General features: G+C 42.1%; 1 protein-coding gene across 1 annotated transcript in view; it reads right to left on the reverse strand.

Annotated features, from left to right (window-relative positions):
- adamts9 (ADAM metallopeptidase with thrombospondin type 1 motif, 9) overlaps positions 1–22,738 on the reverse strand; it is a 46,435-nt gene that overhangs the window by 18,288 nt on the left and 5,409 nt on the right. The window contains exons 5-28 of the mRNA XM_034121929.1: positions 22,149–22,232; positions 21,918–22,042; positions 21,624–21,664; positions 21,371–21,476; positions 20,130–20,276; positions 19,344–19,485; positions 18,312–18,416; positions 17,245–17,390; positions 16,649–16,830; positions 16,371–16,507; positions 15,596–15,713; positions 15,332–15,427; positions 13,173–13,339; positions 12,837–12,966; positions 11,670–11,796; positions 11,349–11,559; positions 11,064–11,228; positions 10,209–10,370; positions 9,020–9,139; positions 7,277–7,384; positions 7,029–7,196; positions 5,001–5,249; positions 3,729–3,890; positions 3,278–3,454 (exon numbers count right to left, since the gene is read on the reverse strand). Of these exons, the coding sequence (XP_033977820.1) occupies positions 3,278–3,454; positions 3,729–3,890; positions 5,001–5,249; positions 7,029–7,196; positions 7,277–7,384; positions 9,020–9,139; positions 10,209–10,370; positions 11,064–11,228; positions 11,349–11,559; positions 11,670–11,796; positions 12,837–12,966; positions 13,173–13,339; positions 15,332–15,427; positions 15,596–15,713; positions 16,371–16,507; positions 16,649–16,830; positions 17,245–17,390; positions 18,312–18,416; positions 19,344–19,485; positions 20,130–20,276; positions 21,371–21,476; positions 21,624–21,664; positions 21,918–22,042; positions 22,149–22,232 (3,375 nt within the window). The remainder of the gene's footprint in view (positions 1–3,277; positions 3,455–3,728; positions 3,891–5,000; positions 5,250–7,028; positions 7,197–7,276; positions 7,385–9,019; positions 9,140–10,208; positions 10,371–11,063; positions 11,229–11,348; positions 11,560–11,669; positions 11,797–12,836; positions 12,967–13,172; positions 13,340–15,331; positions 15,428–15,595; positions 15,714–16,370; positions 16,508–16,648; positions 16,831–17,244; positions 17,391–18,311; positions 18,417–19,343; positions 19,486–20,129; positions 20,277–21,370; positions 21,477–21,623; positions 21,665–21,917; positions 22,043–22,148; positions 22,233–22,738) is intronic.

Here is a 22,738-nt window from a genome sequence, read left to right on the forward strand (position 1 = left end):
CTTTTTTGTAAAAACTCTGTGCCAGAGTTTGCAGGTTATTTTTATCTAGCAGAGAGACCTGTTTACTGAATGTGACAAAAATGTTGGCATTGATTCATATTTTTGCTCCACTAATTCTTCCAAATTCACAGCTTAAATATTGAACTAACTGTGTACCAGTACTGTACATACATTTCAATACATACACACAGGTACAAGTTAAACACATATGAAGAGAAATAAGGGGCCAGAAATCTGGGAACTTATAAAAGTACAATGTAAACTGTAGGTATTTTAGCTTTAGTAATATTACAGCGTACATTAGCCTGACCATCCTTGAGTGCCACACACTAACGCTGTGTCTCAATGGGATACTCTTGTTAGCACACTTCCATGTCGTACACTGTGAGCAGTGTGTTAACTTTGACCATGTAGTGTTGTTTTCAATTGCACAGGGCTGCTGTGCCCTTACCGAAAGTGACTCGCAATGCTGTCGGCTAGCTAGCTAGTTCTACGAGCTACAGTAGCAAGTAGTACAAGCTACTGTGTTGACCAGAGAAAGCCCCAGCGCGGCTAGTAGTGTAACTTCTGTTACGTAGCAAAGATGGCTGTCGTTGAGAGTGAAAGCGTCCAGCATTCCACACTTCCACCGACTTTGACATTTATTTTGTGGAGTAGATTTATTAAGTGCTACAGAAATCCTTACCCCATACTTTTTCTTGCTCAGTAGGTATGTTGTTCACCCAAAAATGTAAATAGGTACCCATTAGTCAAATAAATAACTGTAGTATAAATGATTTATTAATGCCCAGATTGTTAGCCCCTAATTTCACATCTCATATGTGCGTGCAAGCATCGGTACGTTCTCTAATGGTAAACCGATAGTACAAAAAACTGTGAATTCAGAGTAATTGCCCTGTATGCCGCGATCTAGAGTGTTAAAGAATGAAAGAAAGAAGAATGGAGAAAGCCTTTGATAGTACCTCTACTTCACTTTAATCGTAACCTTTTCTGGAAATGAACAGAAATCCAACAAATCCATAAAAAATTAAATATTGACATAACATTATAATGAAGTAACAATAAATACAAGTAATTACATAAATATACAGAAATCTTCTTGAAACACAAACTAATACTGCCATTTGTGAATAAGAGACATACATTATGCTTATTTCAAGAGCCTGTTGATACGGTGTTAGGTTGACCTCAAGGGGTCAAACTGGTCTGAATGAAAAATGAAATGAAAGAAGAATGACAGGATGTGCTTTGTTAATACTGTGTCCTCTGATTTAACGCTGCCTTGGAATCACTATAGTATTGGTATTGCTCGTCACAAGCAATACCTCTCATTAGTAAATGATGTATGGTAAAAAATGTTCTCACTGCTGTGTTAACAGGCCCTTAAAATAAGGTGTGATGTCAGTACAGACATTTATGACCAGGAGGAGTCAACTGGGAGGGCTGCAGGCAAAAGTTGCTCCTAACCACAGATTCTAGATCAGTTTTGACTGTCCTCAACAGGATGGTGAGTATTAAAAGGTGGGAGTTAACACACACCCTGGATCTGTGTTTAGGACCATCAACTGCACTGGGTAGCCGCAACAACTCAAGCTTAATCTTAGCCAGCCAGAATCCCTCCAGTGCAAGGGAGAGAAAGATACGGCAGGGGGGCAATCATAACAGAGGCTGAGGTAGACACATTAGGTTGGCTCAGAGTGAGAGCTCTGGATACAAAACACTAGTAACTTCCCCTGTGGTCACAGGCATCACGTGTTCAAAGTAAAACATTTTAACAGCCAATTCTCGAACATTATTTCATTATATCTGTAATACACTTTGCATTAAACTGATCAATCTGATCAATCCACTAACTGCTCATGGAAAGATAAAAAGGTACAGGAAAGGCAGTATCAAAAAGCAATGTGCCATAAACACCAAAAATGCGATGGTTCATTTTTGATATTTATATCTCATGTCTCCCTTGTTTGGCCAAAGCACCGCTGCAGTGTAGGTTATCATTGTTTAATGGCTAGTTGAGTTGTGTTGTGTTCCAAATGAGGTATTGTTGAGCATAGCATATTTAGCAACTCCAAGTTCTTACTGTACAAAGAAAACAATAACTAACACAATATAAATACACTCATGTCAAGCATCTTTGGAGCAGAGAGCTTTAAACCTATTGTTTTGGTCACACTAAGGAAATCTGGGTCAAAACCCTCTGCCAAACTGGAATACAATGGCTATTAGTACTAATTACCACAAACCCAGTGAGACATTTTATTTTACAGTGCTAGTTCAGCTGCTGGTGCTGGTGTTTACTACTGTTACTGGACGTTTCAGGGACTTTTGAGTCAACATATTCATGCGTCGTGTCATTTTTGGGGCAACACCACTGTTTGTTTCATAGCAGAGGGTGAATACATAAACTGTAAAATAAAGTGTCTAAATAAGATTAGTAACTTCTCTAAAAAAACACATGTGCCTTGAGACAGATTGAATTCTTGATACAATAGCCATTTCAAAGATGTATATACTACACATATGTATATATAGTACACAGCCCAAATACAGTCCTATGTAAGTTGGTGCTTTTAAAGTTCATAACAGAACATTGATTACATTGTGTAGCACCGTATAATGGAAATTATGGGCCATTCTTTGGATAATAAAAGAAGAAGGCATCATACTGTATATTCCTGATATACAAAAACATTCATCAGTATTTGCATATGAACAAAGATTGGCTAAATGTGCGAATACAAAAAGCTAAGACACAAAATAAACCACTTTAAAAAGTTAATGCTATATACAAAAGATAAAAAGGAAAAAAAATATCTCAATAAATTATCTTAAGAAACAATATTTTACAAAACTAACTTTGATTGTGATACAAAGTGATCCTGAATTTGTTCAAATACTAACACAAGGCTCAACAACAGTTTTATGGTAACTAGGACTGACAAAAATGTTCTTGTGGTCACAGCTGTCACTGAAGTATTTTTGAAAAGGACTTTTTGGCACATTGCAAGAGAGCATATCTTTGCTGTTAAAGCACAACAGATATTTACTTTCCGAATGTCTTGAGGAAACGTTGACCATTCTCAGGCACCAGAGAGGGAGCAGGAAGTGGAGGAGGTTAAAAGTAGAAGAGAAGTGGGAATGTCATTTCTCCAGTGCAAAAGCACCAAAAGTCAGAGCCCATTTAAGACTGGTTGTGAAAGAGTAAGACTAAAAGGTATTGGGAAAACAATGTGAGGTTGAAAAACAAGGAATAGAGTATTTTTTACGGGCGTACCGAGCTCCATGGGTCTGGGCTCCAGTGGGGGCTAGACGGGCACGGCTGAGTATTGCACTGCTCACGATCTGGTGGCTTGTCATGGATCTCGCAGCTCAGATCGTTGAAACGCTCGCCGTTTGGACGCTGACAAACCACCTGTCTTGTCTTTATCCCACCTCCACATGACTTGTCGCACTGAGGGAAGCAGGAGGAGAGGTTGTGTTTTACAGGTAGGTATGGGGAAAAAGGTATTTGAGTGTAAAGTAAAAACTAGGGCCATTGCTGCATGTGATTTACATTCGAAAGCCTTAGCTGAATTTCAATGCATTGGTCAAATTATTTTTCTTTCTTTTTTTTTTTTAACAAAAATGCTGATCCCACAGTTTGAAATGTTTTCTTAAAGCTGGTCCATGATCTTTCAGAGAGTAAACTGTAATCTAACCAATCAGTGAGTTGGCATCTGTCTTACCTCTCCCCAGTTGCCGTAGATCCACTGTGGACAGGGTCCTGACTCACAGGACCGTTGCTCATTGGGCTGGCTGCGATCCTCACAGCTGTTGGCAGGGTAACCGTTCTCATCCTGGCACACGACTACACGCCGCTGGAAACCTCCTGCACATGTGCTGGAGCACTAGTGTACAGAGGGAAGAGTGCACACGGTCAAATCGACGGTTCTCACACACAGATGTGCAGTGTATAGGTGTAAATAGGTCCCAGGGGTTATTCTACTGTACATTATTTACATTTCCTTAAGACATGATGACGCAAAAACACACACTTAAGTATGACTCGTGGCTGCAAAGTATTAAATCAATGTGTCTTTGAATACATGGTTAAATGCAAACAGTACAAATCAATGTGCACTATGAGTTGTGTTTTTGCTGCTAGCAAAGCCCATACTAAGAGACAGGTTATTTTAAACGACTGACCATATCTGCTGCTATATTCAAATACATATCCTCAAGACAGAGGCAGGAAGTGACACCAGAAATAGCTTCACTCACTTCCTAGAATTATTTGTAGGTCAAAAGTTATTTTAGTAGAGAGACAGTTTAAAAAAAACAACAATTGAAATAAAGGGGTTCATATGAGGGACAGCCAGTGTCTCCTGGGTCACGTAATCCCGTGGTGTTACATCACAATAATTAAAAGTCTTGTCTTAAAAGAGACCAGGGCCTAAAAAACAGACTCACACTTCATGAGTGATTGTCAACGTTTTTTTTTTGGCTACATAACACAGTGTAGGAGTTAAATCACTTAAATATCTTCAAGGACTCTTAATCTCACTTATTGTATAATAGCTATCTCATACTTGTCTAATATGTTCACAAAACAAACAGGAAACCATCATGTGAAGAGTTCCCACCAGTCGCGATACCACATAGTGCAAGAAGTATGGCGCTGGCGCTCTTGTTTGAACCACACTCATCTACAAACTCAACCTTTATTCTGATCTCAACTACACGCCTGTCAGGTTTTGTGAAAGCATCTTGCACAGGTGTGACGAGATTTAGGTGAAACAAATCTGTCCACATACTGAAAAACATACAGAAATGTAAACACCTGGCAGTGTATTAGTAGTTCCCACTGCAGTAGGTTTCTCCAAAAGCACTATTTTTGCCATGATGACAAGCACACAGACTCACAAGTTGACATCAATACCAGTGTCCCTGTGGCTCATATTTACTGAACAGACATTACAGTGGTGTGATGTGGTGCTGCTTTGTGGAAGATGCCTTACCGCTCCCCAGGGTCCAGTCCTCCATTGGTGGGATTGGCTGCGGGGCAGGTTGTTCCTGGAGCTGCCATTTGGAGAGGACGGGAAAGGTCGGGACTCACTGGAGCGGGACGGGCATTGAGACATAGCACAGTCCTGCTCTGTAGGAGGACGATCGTCTAGGTCACACTCATTAGAATTCATCTCCTGCTCACTGTAGTTGACACACTGGACCTGCCGTGTGGTCTTCCCCTGGCCACAGGTCACCGAGCACTGAAAGAAGAGAAAATAAGTGCATATGCAATAAGACATAAAAACACATTCTTGAAGAAAACTGTAATTATTAGATGGTGGAGGCAAGTCAAAAAGATCAACCATTTATATCGACCTGCTATTGGTATGAATGGCTTCAAGTGGGCCATCAGACCTGACTGTTTAACCTGCGATTTCAGAGGTTTAACCATATTGGAAGAAAATAAATCGATCACAGGTGCTATAATAACTTTAGGGTTATGATATATTTACCATGTTGAGTATCCTTGTCATCAAGTAAGTAATTGCAAATCTTAAAAATGCCAACACTATGCACGGGCAAAAAACTCAGCTACAACATGTAACAACAGTACAGAAAGCGATGTGTGGTGCTAAAAAGGTCAAAGTTAAGAAAGCCTTTCTCTCTATCTTTCTTTATCCTTTCCAGATATTGAAAGATCTTACAAGAGAAACGAGAAGCACAGATGACACTCAGGGAAATGAAGAGATTCCCCTTCAGGCTCAGCTCCCTTTTCCCTGTGATAGTCCTGAACAGTGCCTGAATGACTGTGCCTGATGCATCCAGCTGACTTTAGATCTCAACAAACTTAAATCCTCTCACTGGGGGGCAGCAACTAACTCCCAATTAATTAAAGAGGTCTGGCGATGCAGTGTCTCCTTAAAGGACCCAAGTTCAGATATATTTATTTTTAGGAAAGAAAAAGGCAGAACTTTATCCAAGCACTAATGCGTGTCACGCAGCTCCTCCCTTGCTGAGTTCACTTTCTGTCTTACATAAGGCGATGTATTATACTTATGCAACAGCTGTCTACTCCAGAATCCCACCTGGGATTACACTGTCCAGAGATTTATACTGCTGCGTCACAATGTAATACCTTTCACATTATTTTAGATACTGCAAGAAGGTTTTACATACAGCAAGTTAAAGTGTATGATCTGATACTAGAGGAAGCTGTGGATGCCTTACTGTTCAAGCCATGAGACCATTAACAAAATGGTCACACTGGAGTGCCACTGCACGACAAATGCTATGGGTTAGTACAACTAGTGTGCATGTGTGTGGCTGGGATAGGCCCCTGATATCATTTTTGGCCTTGGGATGAACTATTTCCATTTGGGGGGGGGGGGTCAATGAGTGTCTTTGGCTTGGTGGTACATGTGTGGGTGTGTATGGTGACCAGACCTGCAGTCTGGCTGTACTGTATCACAAGGACTCTGATGAGAAACATCTGTAAACAAGACTGGAGCCCCTCACTGCAGCCCCTTGCATCTCCCAGCTCCAGAAACGTTTGCCTCACTACACACACACACACACACACACACACACACACACACACACACACACACACACACACACACACACACACACACACACACACACACACACACACACACACACACACACACACACACACACACACACACACACACACACACACACACATAGCGTGTGCAGACAATAATTGTCAGTGTTGTTAAAAAATTATATAGAGGATACTGAAATCAATCAATCTTGCAGGAAGAAAAACATCTGGATTGCAATATTGACAGCACATAATTAATGTTAATCAACAGATGCAGTTCTAATGGAAACAGGAAAAACCCTTTTTAAATGTTGATTAATTTCAAACATTTTTTAAATGCTGATTTCATTTGAAACAACAACATCTGGCTTGTATACTGTACATGTAGGTGCAGCTCTTTTAAGTTGTAATGTTGAGATAAACAGTAACTGGGTCAGATACAGTGGAGTACAGGACGACGGATGTTTTTTCTTACCGCTGTCCATTCCAGCACTTTCCACTGTCCGCAGGCCACTACCGAGCACACTTCTCTGGCAGGGGGTTTTGGGAGGTGGGCGCACGCCGCCTCCTCTGCCACACCACCCTGGTTGTCACGGCAACTCACATAGCGCATACGTGTCCCTTTGCCACAGCTGGCACTACACTGTTTTGCGGAAGAGAAAGGTTAAGAAACTGGAAACCAACAAGAGACAAACAAAATGAAGATGTGACCGGACTACCAACCTGGGTCCAGGAGCCAAATCGCCACTGTGTTTTGTGGCCCTGGTTGGAGGGGACTTTAGTTCCTGGGGGAACAGGGTGGCTGCTGGGACACTGGACCAGTTCACAGTCCTGTGGAAGGGAGGACACATACACCCATTCATGCAGTGATTAACAAAATGAATATACTGTAACAACATCTGTCCCTGACCACAAAATACCATGAATATCAGAGATAGCTCCTCTGACATGGGACAGTCATTATTAACTTAAACTTTATTCCTTTGGCTCTATGTTTCAGTGTAGTTGTGTTCCCATCAATCCTTTCCCCCAACCTCACCAAAATAACATGTACAGGGTCCGCCCCGTCAGTTAAAACTATGGATTGTGGCAGTAAGCCACTCAGCATAAAGCCCTGATCCCTGTCATAACAGGTCATAGTGGAGTGGTATTCAGGGCTCCAATGCCCATGCTGGCGTGGTTGTAAACTCCACCCCTAATCCACTCCCTTGTCTCTTACCTTCCGCCCTTTCCTCTTCCCCCCCAATGCCCTCTGACCCCCAGTCTCTAGGAATGAGGGCCTTAATCAGGTTCATAGGATCTGAGCAGGCTCCACATTCCTCACTCCGCCTCCTGATGGAAGCAAATAGTCCTCATGGCAGCATTTAGATTAGCTCTACGCACACTTCCTGTCAAAGTCACATTTAACATGTATAACCTGGTGTGTGGAAGTACTGAGCAAAGCATCTTTTGCCTCAACCGTTCTCCTCTCTTTATTCAGACCTCCACCCATCCATCTACCCTTCTTTCTCTCTAAGCCCTGCTTGGTGGCTGCCTGGTGGGACTGGCGGCTGGTGGCCCACTTCATGGCTGGCTGGTTGGAATCACAACGAGGTGGGGCGACTGCTTCGGGGTCACTGGCTCTGTCGGCCCAGGCACCGGAATTAAGAGCCGCTGCGACTAGAGGGGGGCCTCATTCTGAGTCTGCATGCTCAGCCCTCTGAAATGGGTTTACGCCCCGCGCTGACCAAACACAACTCTGATTCAGCTCCAAATAGGTTCCTTTGGTGTTTCTGTCTCTCTTTTTGTGAGTCGAGCACTTAACAAACAGATGCACAAGCAGATTTAGAAAAACAATTCCACATGTAAACCTGATGACATCTATGTCTGTATCTGTAAGTGGTGGAGGATAAAGGAGCAATATATTTGTAATTGTGTCATCACTTTTTTTCACACTAGCCTGATTTAGTATTAGTAGTTTATTAAACATTAGTATCCTGTGAAATAGGGTTGTTTCGGCCTGTGGTAAAGTGTCCAGCTCTATTGAAATGAACATACAGGAAAGTTTCAAGCGTACTTATTATACAGAGATAATAATCTATAGTAATCAGAAGAATAACACTGTAAGGTTATCTCAAACAATTTGTTCTTTCTTTTGGGGATTCTGTGTGACAGTTGTGTGTCTCTATGTGGGGATAGTGAGGCTGGTATTACCTCCCCCTTTTTCTCTCCCTCTAGACCAGACTAGATCAGACAACATAGCTTTATTGAGACCAGGTGGAAATGAAATGTGTGTGTCTGCCCGTGTGTGTTTTGAGTGTCAGTGCGCATGAATGTGGATGCTTCCTTCTCTCCACACAGTTTGAGACTAAGCTGTTGCTCTCACAGCGAAGGACAGATAAAGAGATTGTGGGCAGTTGGGAGAAGTGAAAGAAAGATGTTATAGAGGGTAAGAGGATGACAGGAAAGAAAGAGAGAATGCTTTACCTGGGTGTCAGTGGGTCGGGTGGCAGCATTACATTCAGTGTCGTCCATGACAACACCATAAGAGCCAACTACACACTTCACCGCTCGCATCTGGTAGCCTGGCCCACACGAGGTAGTGCACTGGGTTCAAAGAGGGGGAAAAAAGGAGTGGTGGGGAAACATTAGTAACAGAGCGCAAAGAGAAACTTAGGAAGAGGCAAGCAAATAGCACAGAAAAACAAAGATGTTCATCTGAGCCAAGAAACTAATCCCCCACACAAACAAATTCAAAAACGGTACACCAGGCTCAGCAGATAAAAAGGCTTATTCTGCCCTCCACTCTCTGAGAGAAATCCAAGCTTCAAGCGGGGTCTCAAAGATCAAATACATGAGGAACCTTTGCCCATATACATTGCACTTGTCTTTTTTCCACTGTAGCCAAGTCAGAGGGCACTACTCCACGCTCCCTTCTGCCTCACTGCCTCCAGTGAAACAGGGTCAAGCTTGTTTGGCGGCACCTTCAACTACAATTTGACAACGCTTCATTAAACAACTTCAAATATACCTTAACGTGCGCACATCCTCTGATGGGGGGCACAAAAATATCTCACATTTTTGGGTGTTCAGTTCTCTGTGCACACACACAAATGACTCCTGCACACACAGACACTATATATTGTATGCATAACCCTATATAATGCTTTTGTAGAAGAACACGCCTACCCACATCATCCGTAGCGTTTGTATATTTATTTTGGCAGGATGTGCTCTGAATCTAAACAGGCGAGAGAAGAGGGGACAGTGCTAAATGATGAGCTTAGCTTATCCGTGTCCTCCCCTTCGTTTACATCTGGGAATAATTCATCAGAGAAGCAACAGTAATTGTAAGCTTCAGCCGTTGTGCTGCTTCACATTTGCCAGGGTAGACCTCTATATTGCCTGTGTATAAAATATGTGACTATTCATCAAGTTTCTGGAATAGCCTCTTAAAAGTCTTGGGAAAAAAACACCAATTCTTCATTGAGATAATGTTTGTTTATTAGGCCAACTGGCCAATCTGAACGCTAAATTATAATTCCCAGTTTTAGACCAAACAGAGTGATGTTCTTTTCATCTGTTCTGAAATAAACAGTGATCATTTAACTTTACACCAGATCCATATTTAACAACCTTAAACCTTAAACAAGGTGTATGTATAAATAGGACTCACCTGTCCCCAGGGTCCAACCTGCCACGAGGCACACTCCGGTTGCTGGCACGTCTGCACAGACTCCAGTTTAGGTGAGCCACAAAATCGGTCATCTAAACGGTCCTCACCAAACTGACACCAGGTCTGACGGTGCTTATAGCCTTTGCCACACGTCACGAGGCACTGGAATAAAGGAAAATTCAGGTTTTAGAGTGAGAGTATACAGTATGTTATTACATTGAACCTGCTGGAATGCTATTTCATGACAGAGGAAGAGATCACTTGGTGTAGAGGAAAGCAGGATATGCAGATTACAAAACAAATAGTGGTTGGAATGAACCAAAAGACAGGGCCAGAGTGTGTGTTTATGTGTGAGTAGTGTACAGTGCATAAGTATACAGTGCAGTGTAGGTGTTTGTATTTATCAGCACCACATGGGAGATCTAAAATATTCCTGGAATGCAGCACAAAGCTTTGCGAGCGCCTCGCTCTACAATGTGTAAACTGTACAGCAGTTAAGTAGAATCTTAGCCTGCAATCAGCAATTTCCCAACCCTCAATATAGTGGGAGGAGGGGGAGAAACTCCACCAGGGAGGCATGCACGATCAATTTACATTTGACTCAGATCACTGCTGGCTTAAAACTATAGTATTTACATGATTTCTCTTTATATTGAATAAACATGGCCTCCGAAAAAGAAATGACATTCCTCCAGAAAATGTGGATATGCACAAGCTTCCTGTAACTTTACGCTAAGTCATCATTCCTCGAGTTTTCTATGTATTTTGCTATAAATTAAGAACAGTGCATTTGTTTTTAATCTGAACATCAGATTTTGTACTGGGCAGTGAGAACAGAATAGGAGCTGAACTGACCTCAGACCAGTCCGCAGTCTTCCATTGTGGACAGAGGAACTCATTGCAGGGTTGGACGGTCGTCTTGTCCCTTTGACTGCATTTGCTCTCATCCCCTCCAGCCTCGGCAGCTTTCCGACACACTGCCCCGCGGCGGCGGTTGCCTCCACCACAGCTCTTGGAGCACTGCGATACAAGCGTTTGAACATCAACTCGTGTAAACATGCAAACACCACCCGTGATAGACTTTGACAAACATCTAGATTATGCTCACACACACAAACCCTTTTCCCACAACTATTTTACCTCAGACCAAGACGAGTACTCCCAGCCGCCTGGGTTACAGTCTCCATGGCAACCTTCCTTGTCATCAGGTTTTTGCTGACTGCTACAGAAACGGTCATCCACCTTCTGGGTTTTACCATCGTCACGGCTGATTTTGGCACAGTATATTTCCAGGGTACGGTATCCGGGGCCGCACTGAGATGTGCACTCACTCTTACGAGCCACATGCCACCTGCATCGCGGGTGATAGGCAAAATCCTTATCAGTATTGTACAATGATTAAGTGAAAACGAATTCATTGATTGGATCATAATAAAGACTGGCTGAACTGGTCAAACTAACCTGAGTTCACACTCAGTGTTACAGGGCTCAGTGAAGACAGCAGGTCTTGCTGTACCGTGACACCTCTGGTCTGACACCACCGCCCTGTCCGACTCTCTGCTACAGAGGATCTTCCGCTTGCGCTCTCCTATAAAGACATCATGACGCTTGAACAGCAGGTATACTTATATGAACTTATTCCTAAACTCATAATGTTGAAATACTGCACCCATGAGAATATTTGTTTGTGTTACCTCCATCAAAAGAGATATTAAAGAAAATGTTTTTTAGACTTTTGAACACATTTTGCACCATTTGTTTGTTTTTTATCAATGACAAAAACACAAATGAATATGCAAAGCTTATGACTAGAGTTGCAATCAATGATTTAATAACTTCATCATCAGGTGAATCTCCTTCAACTGCCTCACCTCAGCATCTTTACGGTCCTCCATGTAGTTGTCTGAGTCAAAGCAACAGCTTGCTCAAGTACAATTGACAAGATCATAGGATTGCAATGACTACCTGCAGCAATGTTGGTGTGCTTTACCTTGGCCTTTGAGTTGAAATCCCAGCATTTAATCACACTGCACCAACTTTACATGAGTGAGATTTAAACCTCATGTGGCTGCAGGAAATATATTCTCTATCAGTACCATGTTACCAAGTTCTCAGAGCTTTGTGTGCTGCAGACTGCCAGCAAATCTAAAGTAAATTGAAAAATCAAAAGGTGCTGAGGGCAATACATGTTTGCTGTTTATCCTGCTGTGTGAACTCATTGGTTTCTCTTTGGAATTTACTGTTGGTACTTCAAGCAGGGCAGTGTCAAAAAGTGGAAAAAGACATTCTCAGACAAAGTGTTTGAGTTATAACACACAACAGGTTTTCGAGTTTACCTGCGATCCGCCTCTGCACGCCTACACACTCCGACATATCCATGGTCATGTCAAAGAAGGTAATCTGACACAGCACACTACGAGGTTGAACTTTAATCACTTGTTCCAAACCTATATGTCTAGCACGAAGCTGTCAAGTTTAGCCAAACAATCCTCTCTCTCCTATGCCTCCGGCTCAGCAGTTCCCACGTCTGCTCTCTCCGTCTCATCTCTTTTTTACTCTCACCACAAGATTTATCATCGACCACTCGCATCACCTCACTTTGCCAGACCCTTGGTGCCTCCCCCTCACCTTGGCACAGTCGGCTGCACTCCTGCCAGGGCCCATAGGCATCCCAGAAGAACTGCTGAGGTTTGTCTTCTATGGGGATGTTAAAGGAGTACCTGACATCTGGGTTGTAAAGGTTCCCCACAGACAGCACCTGGGGATTAGGCAGGCAATGTGATATGCATTATATTACAGTAGGATTATGAGTTTTAGACATCATACATAGTCCACTCGTTCTTAAGTAAAGGTAAAAACCTTTGAAGGTCAAACCTGTAGAACTATTAAAACTAACATTTTAAGTGGATATAAGGATATAAGGATCATAAGGACATGAGGAGTGGCTGGATAAGGACCATTTACCTGGACAATGATGTCTTCCTCGATGCGCTCAGTACAGTTGATCCTCTCAATGACATGGTCAGAGCCACTGTACTCAATGACGGCATTTCCTACTTTGATTTCCCTTTTGAACATGCTGACCACAAACTCTCCATTAAGCAGGAACTCTGCGCGGCTGTTTGATATGGCTGCAGAGAGAGAGAGAGAGAGAGAAAACACTTGTTTGAGCCCACAGAGACAGATATATATCCTTTATTTAACCAGGTAAAAAGACTCATTGAGATTAAAATCTCTTTTTCAAGAGTGACCTGGCCAAGAAGGGCAGCATGAACAAAGTTACAACAGATAAAACACAGACAAGACAGGCAGACAAATACAGCTGTAAAACACAAATAAAATGGCACATTAGCCAGTCAATATGCGAAATAAAACAAACTATTAAAAATCTTTAAAAACTGGCAAAATTTAAAACGATTTTAAGATATACGAGCACTCACAGAGAGCCAAAATGAGTGGAAATTCGATGTGAAATTCTTATGATGACTTTAAACAAGCTAAAGTAAAAGAAGCAATAGCTTGATTTTGCATTTTACAGAGCACCTTAGCAACACTGTGGATGACATTTTCATTTACAGTAAGGCACATGCAGTAGGCAGCAGTAAAGTCTTATTGGGGTAAAATAATCTTCTATTCCCGGAGAAGTCCCATCCATGGGCATCCTGTTCTGTTCATCAGCAGTCTGCTGCACTCATTCGCCCTAATGCGATTATGGAGCTAATTTCCTGCCTTTACTTTCCTGGCCATTTCACACATTACCCTAATATGACCGTGGAGAGCCGCCCTCATTCCAGCAAAATCGCTTCCAGTTAATGACTGTGCCCACATAAAAACACACATAAAAACACACACAATAAAGGGTGACAACTAAACAAAAACATGTTAATACGTTTACAGGGTGGCATATAGTCATGCATAAAGGGAAATATACAGACATAGAGACAGAATAAAGGATAAAAATATGCAAACATACACTGCACTTACAGTACAGACACACCTTAGTTGACCTTAATGGAATGGTAGCCAGAGGGCTATCTGAGCTCAAGTATTAGCATGCTTGTGCCAACAAGACATGCACACTAATAGCTGACAAAGCAGCCATATCCAGACAGACATATTGTACAGAAAGACAAAAATGTACAGAACCAAAGAACATGAACAGCTGCACACACACACAAAATACAAAGGCCTTAAAGAGGACCCATCATGCAAAATGCACTTTTTGATGTATTTTATACATAAACATGTGTCCCCGGTGTGTCGGGGAACTCACGCAGCGTCAGAAAATAAAACCCTCTCTCTTTTCCTCCGTACCCAAATCTCTAAAAACGGGGCTACAACGGAGCTGATCCAGATTTGCGTCCGATATGACGTAATATCGGAAATGTGGACCCACGGCCTTATCAGAAAGTTGCTATCAGAAACAATGCCCGACTGTTTTGGACGTAATATGGTCGGTGCATGTTTACATTAGCATCGCTAACACTCAGAGCTAACCTGTACTGGAGAGCATGTGTGTGAAGAAGCAGGAAATAAAAAGGAACTCACCTTGTGGTATAACCGGCAAGAGAGAAAGCCTTTGAGCTCCATACTGTTTCAGAAATAATCCTTGATAATCCATGATATGGCGTTTCATAGTATTTAGTTTAGACAGTAGCTGCCGGGTCCCGCATGAGCTCAACCCCCCTCCTTTTTTTTTTTTCCAAAGCTTTATACCCCAAATCAGCACTTTTGAAACAGGAAGTGAAATAGAGGGATATGAGGCATGGCTAGAATGGGTGATCTGTTTGGTATTTTGAGCAAAACACTTCATAGACATGTTTTTTATATATTTTTATATATCTGAGACCTATGCTATTGCCTACAAATAGCATGATAGGTGACCTTTAAAACCAACTGAGCTAGCTGGAATGGTACCCAAGGGCCGAGTTCTGGCTCATTATTGTGTTAGCATGCACACTATACTTGAACTCCTTGGGTTTGCAGTTCATTTACTTAACACCCAAAAGCTGAACATTAATCACAGAGAGCATATTGTTTTAAAAATTGCTAATATTTATGTAAATGTAGAAATACAATGAGAATATGCCAATTTCTTTGAAACAAGGTAATGGAGGTCTTACCGAGGTAGTTGTCATCCTCCGGCTTCCCTGAGTAGCTGTGTTGACGCACATCTACGTTTGTAGCACCACTTGGTATTCGCACAACTTCATTATAGCCTGCAATTATGAGTATTGTGTTTAGATCATTAGTACACTCTAGTTCTCTGCCTATGATACAGACAACTAAGCACATGTAGACATGTGTTAAAGCAACATAAAAAGAGCTGCTGTCTTTTATACTAGCTGAAAGTAAATGAAAGTGTAATAAAAGAGGCTATAGCTCACCATACTGGACAATGTTAAAGGTGCCTGCCACAGTTTTGCAGGAAGAGTTGTCACCTCCGCACACGCCACACTTGTCCCTCCTGGCTTTAGAGTTTAATACATGGTCGCAGCCCGCTTGCTGTTCAGTAAAGAGGTAGAAATGAAGGATATGTATTAAATATAAAATAGGACAATGCCAGGAGTAATGTAAAGGGTTACAGTAGAAAAGAGACAAACAGGGAGAGATAGTGGAAGATAAATTAAGAAAATATGGAGGATATAAGGGAGAAAGTTGAGAGGGATGTGCAGACATTATAGGACAATGCATAAGAAGGCTTAAAGAACAGAAAAGGCAGACTCATTGAAAAAAAAAAAAGCAAGATAAATGGACTTTTACTTGGCCAGTATGTCTTGATGAAATACTGATCGTGTAAGATCAAGTCAAACCCAGGGACCCATAAAATTGTTAAATGAGAAATTGAGTCATGGCCATATCGTTGACACTCATCTGAAAGAAATGTCCACATAAGGAATGACATGAAATTTGCTTCTACATTTTGAAGGCAGATCAAGAGCCGCATGGATAAAATCCACTTACTAAGGCCAGGGAGGCCACTTACTGAACCACAACCTAACCAAAAGACTGTGTGTGGTTACCAGTTTACACAGAGAAACCCACTGATTCTTTCAAGAAGCATATTGCTTTCAAACTAAAACTCTATCTGTCAAAGGTTTGAGGCAATATACACAGTCTGGTTTGGCAAAGTACTGAAATGCTTTTTGAAAAAAGCCTCACCCTGCACAGGCCCTGGACACAGATGTCGTTGGTATCGGGTCCACACGGCGTGCCGTCAATGACCCTGTCCCTGAGCTGGTAGTAGGCCGTGCTGCCTGCCACCCTACAGAACAGCTTGCACCGGTCCTTCATCAGGACTGAAAAAAGAAGCAACAAAGAGACAAAAACACTGAATAATAATGGATTATAACGCCTAACTAACATTATGTGTCTATTATGCAAAAGGGGTTGGCAAAAGAAGCAAACAGGATGCCAGGGACATAAAAAAGGATTCTTACTTCCGCTGTATTTGGGCACCCAGCGAACATTTGGAGGTAGACCGTTAATGTTGAAGTGCCTGCCATCGAAAGCCGCGCATTGTTCCTCCCGGAAGTCCTTCGTCTGCATGGAGCAGGGCTCAGAGTTACAGGAACGAAACTTCATTCGGCGACCCACACAATACAGTCCTCCATTCCTGGGCCTGGAAGCAAGATTAAGAAAGGGATTTTAGGGATGTTTAGTTAAATGTAGTCAATATTTTAAATGGATGCTTACCACTACAGGTCAAACATTCACCTATTCTCCATTTCTCATCACAAACCTAGAGTATGCCGCTGGCATGCTTTTTAGATACAAACTCATTCTCGTCATGCCGTTATTTTTCTATACATCTATTAAACTAAGATGCAAGGCCACACATGGAAACTTGAGTGATCTTTTAATTTTCCAGGAAACAACCCTGTAGGATCTGCTATCAGAGGGCATCAGTTGATGAACACTAGCTATGAAAAGAATTCCTTTAAGGAGGTTTGATCTATGGTACATTGACTTTAGCAGCTAAGATGGAGACAAGGTCCACTAGGCATGCGTGACTACAAAGAGAGGGACTGCTCACACGGGTCGGTTGCATTCGCGCGCAGCAATCTTGATGCCACCTCCGCACGTCCGAGAACAGGTACCGAAAGGGCTCCAAACTCCCCACGCCCCCTCTACAGGTGCAGCGTCATGCTCTTTTGCTATACACAGGCCATGTTTGCAGTGCTGCAACGACAAAGAAATGTATGAAAAAATGAATGAAGAGAGAAAGAATAGGAGCAGAAGGAGTGAATGTGGTTAGCAAGTGGAAGAAAGAAAAAAATACAGAATATGTCCAAGAGGGAGAGAACAGACAGAGTGAGCTTATGAAATTGTATCCATGGAACTGGCAACACATCTATCTGCTCTCCGGTGCTTTGATGCTAATCTGGGAGAAATTATACAGTGAAGTAAATAGAAAAAAAGGAACTGAAAAAGACATTACACGGAAGAGTCTGTCTGGCCAGGAGACAGGAAAATGTCACGCACAAAGTCAATAAATATATCTCAGCTCATAACAGGAGGATAATCTTGCTGTGTTCAACAAACAGACTCCAGATTAAGTGTTTAGTCTGGTGTACTGCATGACATGGGATGAGAGATTGGGGCAAACATGAAAAGGTTTGAAAGGTTGTGTGTGTGTGTGTGTGTGTGTGTGTGTGTGTGTGTGTGTGTGTGTGTGTGTGTGTCCTCTTAGGCCTCCATGTCGCTTTCATGTTCTCTCAGTCTTAGTGGCAGGAAGCCAGGGGTTAGTGAGAAAGTCGTAATTAAAAGCTACACTAAGAGAGTCGACGTGAGCGATACCTCCATCATGTACAACTTCACGCCACACTCTTACATGCCAGCCATGTTTAATTACTAGAGTTTACCATGTGTCCATAATCCATTTTTTCCACGACTCACTGGAAAGGTTGTTACATCAAAATTAAGAAATGTGGTTAGAGTATAAACAGAACCATATGGGTATTTAAATGTAATGTAATGGATACAAATGTGTCTATCCTGTGTTGTCGAAAGATGTTTAACATGTTTTTTATCTTTAGACATGAAAAACTTAAATAAAACGGATTTTGAACTCTTATTTCTTGCTCCTGCCACTTTTCCTACCTTCCCAGGAGAGCATTCAGTGCCGTCTGCCCACGGCATGTGCTGGGTCCTGCAGCCCCGCTGGGCCCCCTCTGGACTGGTGCACCACAGCCTCCTACACTGGGTCTGGGAAATACACAAACACACAGCGTTAACCTTGAGATTCCACATAACAAGTCAGACAATCAGGGAAAGACAGGGCACGTGAATGTCATGCTAATAACCTTACTGTTGAACTCTGTAAAAAGTATGGACTTCATTTGGCACACGTCCACATTTTAACACAACATGCCAGAAGGTGACTCCATACAGTAAGACAACTTACAGTGCTTAAGAGTATCACATTTATTTTGGAGACATTTCTGCAGTATGCATTTCATCAACAAGACCATACTAAAGTATATGGATGGTTTGGTATGATGATTCGAGCCTGATTCTAGGTCCTATATATCAGTTACATTTGTTGTTATTTGTTTGCATCTTAGAACAAACTATCATTAAGTTGTTTTTCAGGGGCGGAGTGGCGCAGCGGGCTGTGCGTTTGATCATCAGATCAAGGGGGCGTTGGGGAACTCCAGTTCGAAACCCGCTCCCGCCGCCACTGCGTCAGGCCGTTGTGTCCTTGGGCAAGACACTTCACCCGAATTTGCTCCTGTGGGTATTGTCCACAGTACATGTATGATACTAATGTGTACTTGTAAAGCGCCTTGATGACTTTGAGGTGTGAAGATGGGCGGTGTGGCGCAGTGGGCTGTGCATTGATCATCAGATCAAGGGGGCGAAACCCGCCGCTGCGTCTGTAAAGCCGTTGTGTCCTTGGGCAAGACACTTCACCTGAATTTGCTCCTGTGGGTATTGTCCACAGTACATGACCATTACATGTATGTATGTGTAATGTGTATCTGTAAAGCGCTTTGGGTCATGGAAAAAGCGCTATAATAAATATAAGGAATTATTATTATTATTTAAACTGCAGCATATGATCAAAACAGAAGACCCAAAGACCCACACGTGCAACATGACAGTTTGGATTTGAACACAGACTTCACCTACCATATATGGGCACACCTGCGTCCCCTGCCCAAATATCAATTCACACTGTTTATTGACATTGTATACCCGTCCAGGCAGCTGCTGCGACAGACTGTACGGTCTAGAAGCGGGCTCGTCCAGCAAGCACTCACCATATCCTGTGCTATTAAGAAATACAAATTAAATGACTTAAAGAAAAAAAGGGAAAAACAAAAGACATAGACAAACAGAGAACACACTCAGTACAGCTGGAGATGTCATTTTTTACTGTACATTTCTCACTTTCTTTACTAGTTTCTGTTTATATTCAGTCAGTTATTTGTAATTGGGGGGATCTCAAGCGTTGGGGACACATGTATAACTTTGGATAGTGTGGGTGGATAGTTTCGCAAAATAGATTTTTGACAGCTGCCAGATACACTTTTTTTACTCTTTCCTACAGTAGGGGTTCCCTGATGTTTCTCTGCAAGAGTCTTTGGAAGCCCTGAGACATGGTGACTGTTTGTTTACATTTAAACCTAGAAATGTGGCTGTTGCTGCCAAAGTTGGGGTAAGAAATGCATACAGTATGCATACACTGCACTCTGTGTGTGTTTGTATGTTTAATGGATGTGTGAAATCTCTGTGATAAAGTTGTACAAACACAGTATTCTAAAAGGGTATTTTGCCAGGGTTTTAAAACACTATTGAAAAACTTCCACACATGCACATCCTATTTGATTCAAGTAATTTAGGAACTTCTCAGCAGAAATGCTAGAAAAAACATCTACAATATCTAACAATCCTGAAGAAAACAGTATGACATACTCAAGGAACTCTGTGATGTACTTCTTGCTACACTTTGACCACATCCAAGGGTTTGTGTTGTAGTTAAGTGTGGGCGCCATCACATGTTGCTGAATCTTAACTCCATCCTCCTTACACTTGTTACTGTCATCATGAGGCATGTTGAACCTAGCACAGAGAAAACAGATACAACATTAAACAAGAGAAATAGATTCCTTCTCCCAGTATTTGGCTGAGATTAACATAACAAAAGCCAGTATTAATGTTGATGACAGCCTACAACTAGGATGTTTCATATCATAAGTATTTTGCAAACCGAAATACACAAGAATCAAATAGAAAAATGTTTGTTTGTGCTTCAGTGCATTTCATTGGTCTGTGCACATGTTTTAAATCTTAACATTGATGATATATTTCCTCTGTCACTATAATGTTGGCTTTGGTAAAACCCATTCATGGTTGCAGCTTAAAATAATACAGAGCATTTGTATTTCCTGATTGCGGGGTGTTTGGAATGCAACCAGCACAATATTGAATTATATGAACATTGGGCAATAGACCAAGCATAATAAGAAAAATCAGAGCAGCATGAGTATAAGAGAACAATCAAGCTCCTGCAGGGTGAGTAAATAGGATCCTGGTTGGCGGTGGACAGGTACAGCAGCGCACTGCCCGTAGCCCTCCCTCTGAGCTACTCAGCCCCCCACCTGACAGGTACCATCTAACACTGAGCTCTGCACTAAGTAGCCGTCAAGCATGTTGTCACCGCTTGATGCGGATAAACGTGGATGTGAACAATCCCACCTTTTGTTTAGTGGTTAGAAGGAGCATTTGTTAGAGGTGATGAGGGCTGTTAAGGGCTGTTAAGGGCTGTTAAGGGCTGTAACAGTCTCCACTGGCTCTGGCTGAATCAGGACGTTGGACAATGCAGAGTTTGCTGAAGGGCAGGTTTCACTACATTTCTGAGAATCTAATTTACCGTCGTTTCTCTTTACCCTCAAAATGAAAGGCAGGTCAAATTTGAAATATAATCAGAAACACACCAACGCATCAGCAAATAATGGGAAAACAAAAAGGAATGCACTGCTGTTTTTGTTCCAAATAAGCAGGACTCCTTGATCCCCATCTGCTGGTTAGCAAGCATCGACTCCTAGAGACTTTTGATGTGTCACTAATGTCTCACTGACGGAAACACTTCCCCTAACTAGGAGCAGTATCACAGTGCTGAAGTTAAACAACCAGTGGACACATGCTGTGCTTACACATGGCCAAGTTCATGGGCGATGGTGAATGCGGTGCTGAGTCCATTGTCCTCACTGATGCTGCAACTCCTGTATGGATCACACACCGTCCCCAACTCTGCCAATCCTTAAAAACGGGACAAAAAAGGAAGCTCACGTCATTTCTGCTCTTTTTCCATCATGATTTATCCACCAGCATCACACAAAAGTAAATCATATAATTGATTATATGGTTTGAAGTCTATGAGCACATTTAAAAACAAAATGCACGTACCTAACGTGTCACACTTGTCTCTTGCTCTGCAGATGTCCTGCCTGTGGTGGATACACAGATAATGGGTAATGGTCAGTGGCACTGCACAAGACAAGAACACTTCCCCAAATTGAATGGGGTCCTTGTCATTTAGGTTCAAATAGTAGTAAATTCATCAGGCCTCTGGAGACAATTAATTCCCTTTCTTTTACGTAAATGATCTCCAAGAATTTGAACTTGGACAATGTGATTTGGTCAATGGGATAAGTGGCTGTCAGCAGCAATTCATTCAATAATTCTATACGTTTCTTGCACCTGGTTATTAGGATGGCAGTGTCATGATGGGAATGATGGTTATCATCCAGGAGGTTCTGGCTCTGCTGCCAAATGCAGAAGTTCTTTAAAGTAGTCTGTGCATTAAATGAAATGACTGGGCCTTCCTGAGAACAAACGGAGAGAAATGATTAAAAGGAATGACAACATTGATCACCACATACTTGATTTAAGTGAGCAAGTACATGGATCCAAACTAATTAGCAGTCTTACCGGCTCGTTGTTTATTATGACTAACTTTACAATCACAATGTTAATGAGGTTGCCAATGCTGGGGTCCTTGTAGATGGAAGATACCTGAAGAAAAGAATAAAACATGAGCTGAATCCTCTGAATGAAAACATTTTCAAGATGAATTTATTTGTGTTATGCGGATCAATATGTAACAATATGTTCCTTCACTTAACCAAGGTGAAATGTGACACAGTATATTAACTGGAAAATCTATCATGGGCTGCCTTCCTGCAGTTTTAAGTAAGTGTCGGGAATTTGGTTGATTGAAAGATCAAGTTGATAATGGCCTGAGCCCCTGTAGAGAAGGCAAGCTTTGCCAAGAAACAGAATATAGGTCATCCTAGCCTCCCCCCCACTGTTGGCCCCAGACGCCTGAGGAAACTGGTATTTGAAGTGGCCGCGAGTATGCGCTCTATGTGACATACCTGAGCTTATTTTTAACATTCATCAAAGCTGTCAGGCCAACTCTACCTCGAGCTGCCCTCTCTTCCTTCTAGCTGTTTGAAAGAGGTGTTTACCCCTGCCCTAGGCTGCCCTTTTCCCCTTCTATGACCCTCCTCCAAAGACCA

Source organism: Trematomus bernacchii, unplaced genomic scaffold (genome assembly GCF_902827165.1).
Source record: "Trematomus bernacchii unplaced genomic scaffold, fTreBer1.1, whole genome shotgun sequence".
NCBI classification, from domain to species: Eukaryota; Metazoa; Chordata; class Actinopteri; order Perciformes; family Nototheniidae; genus Trematomus; species Trematomus bernacchii.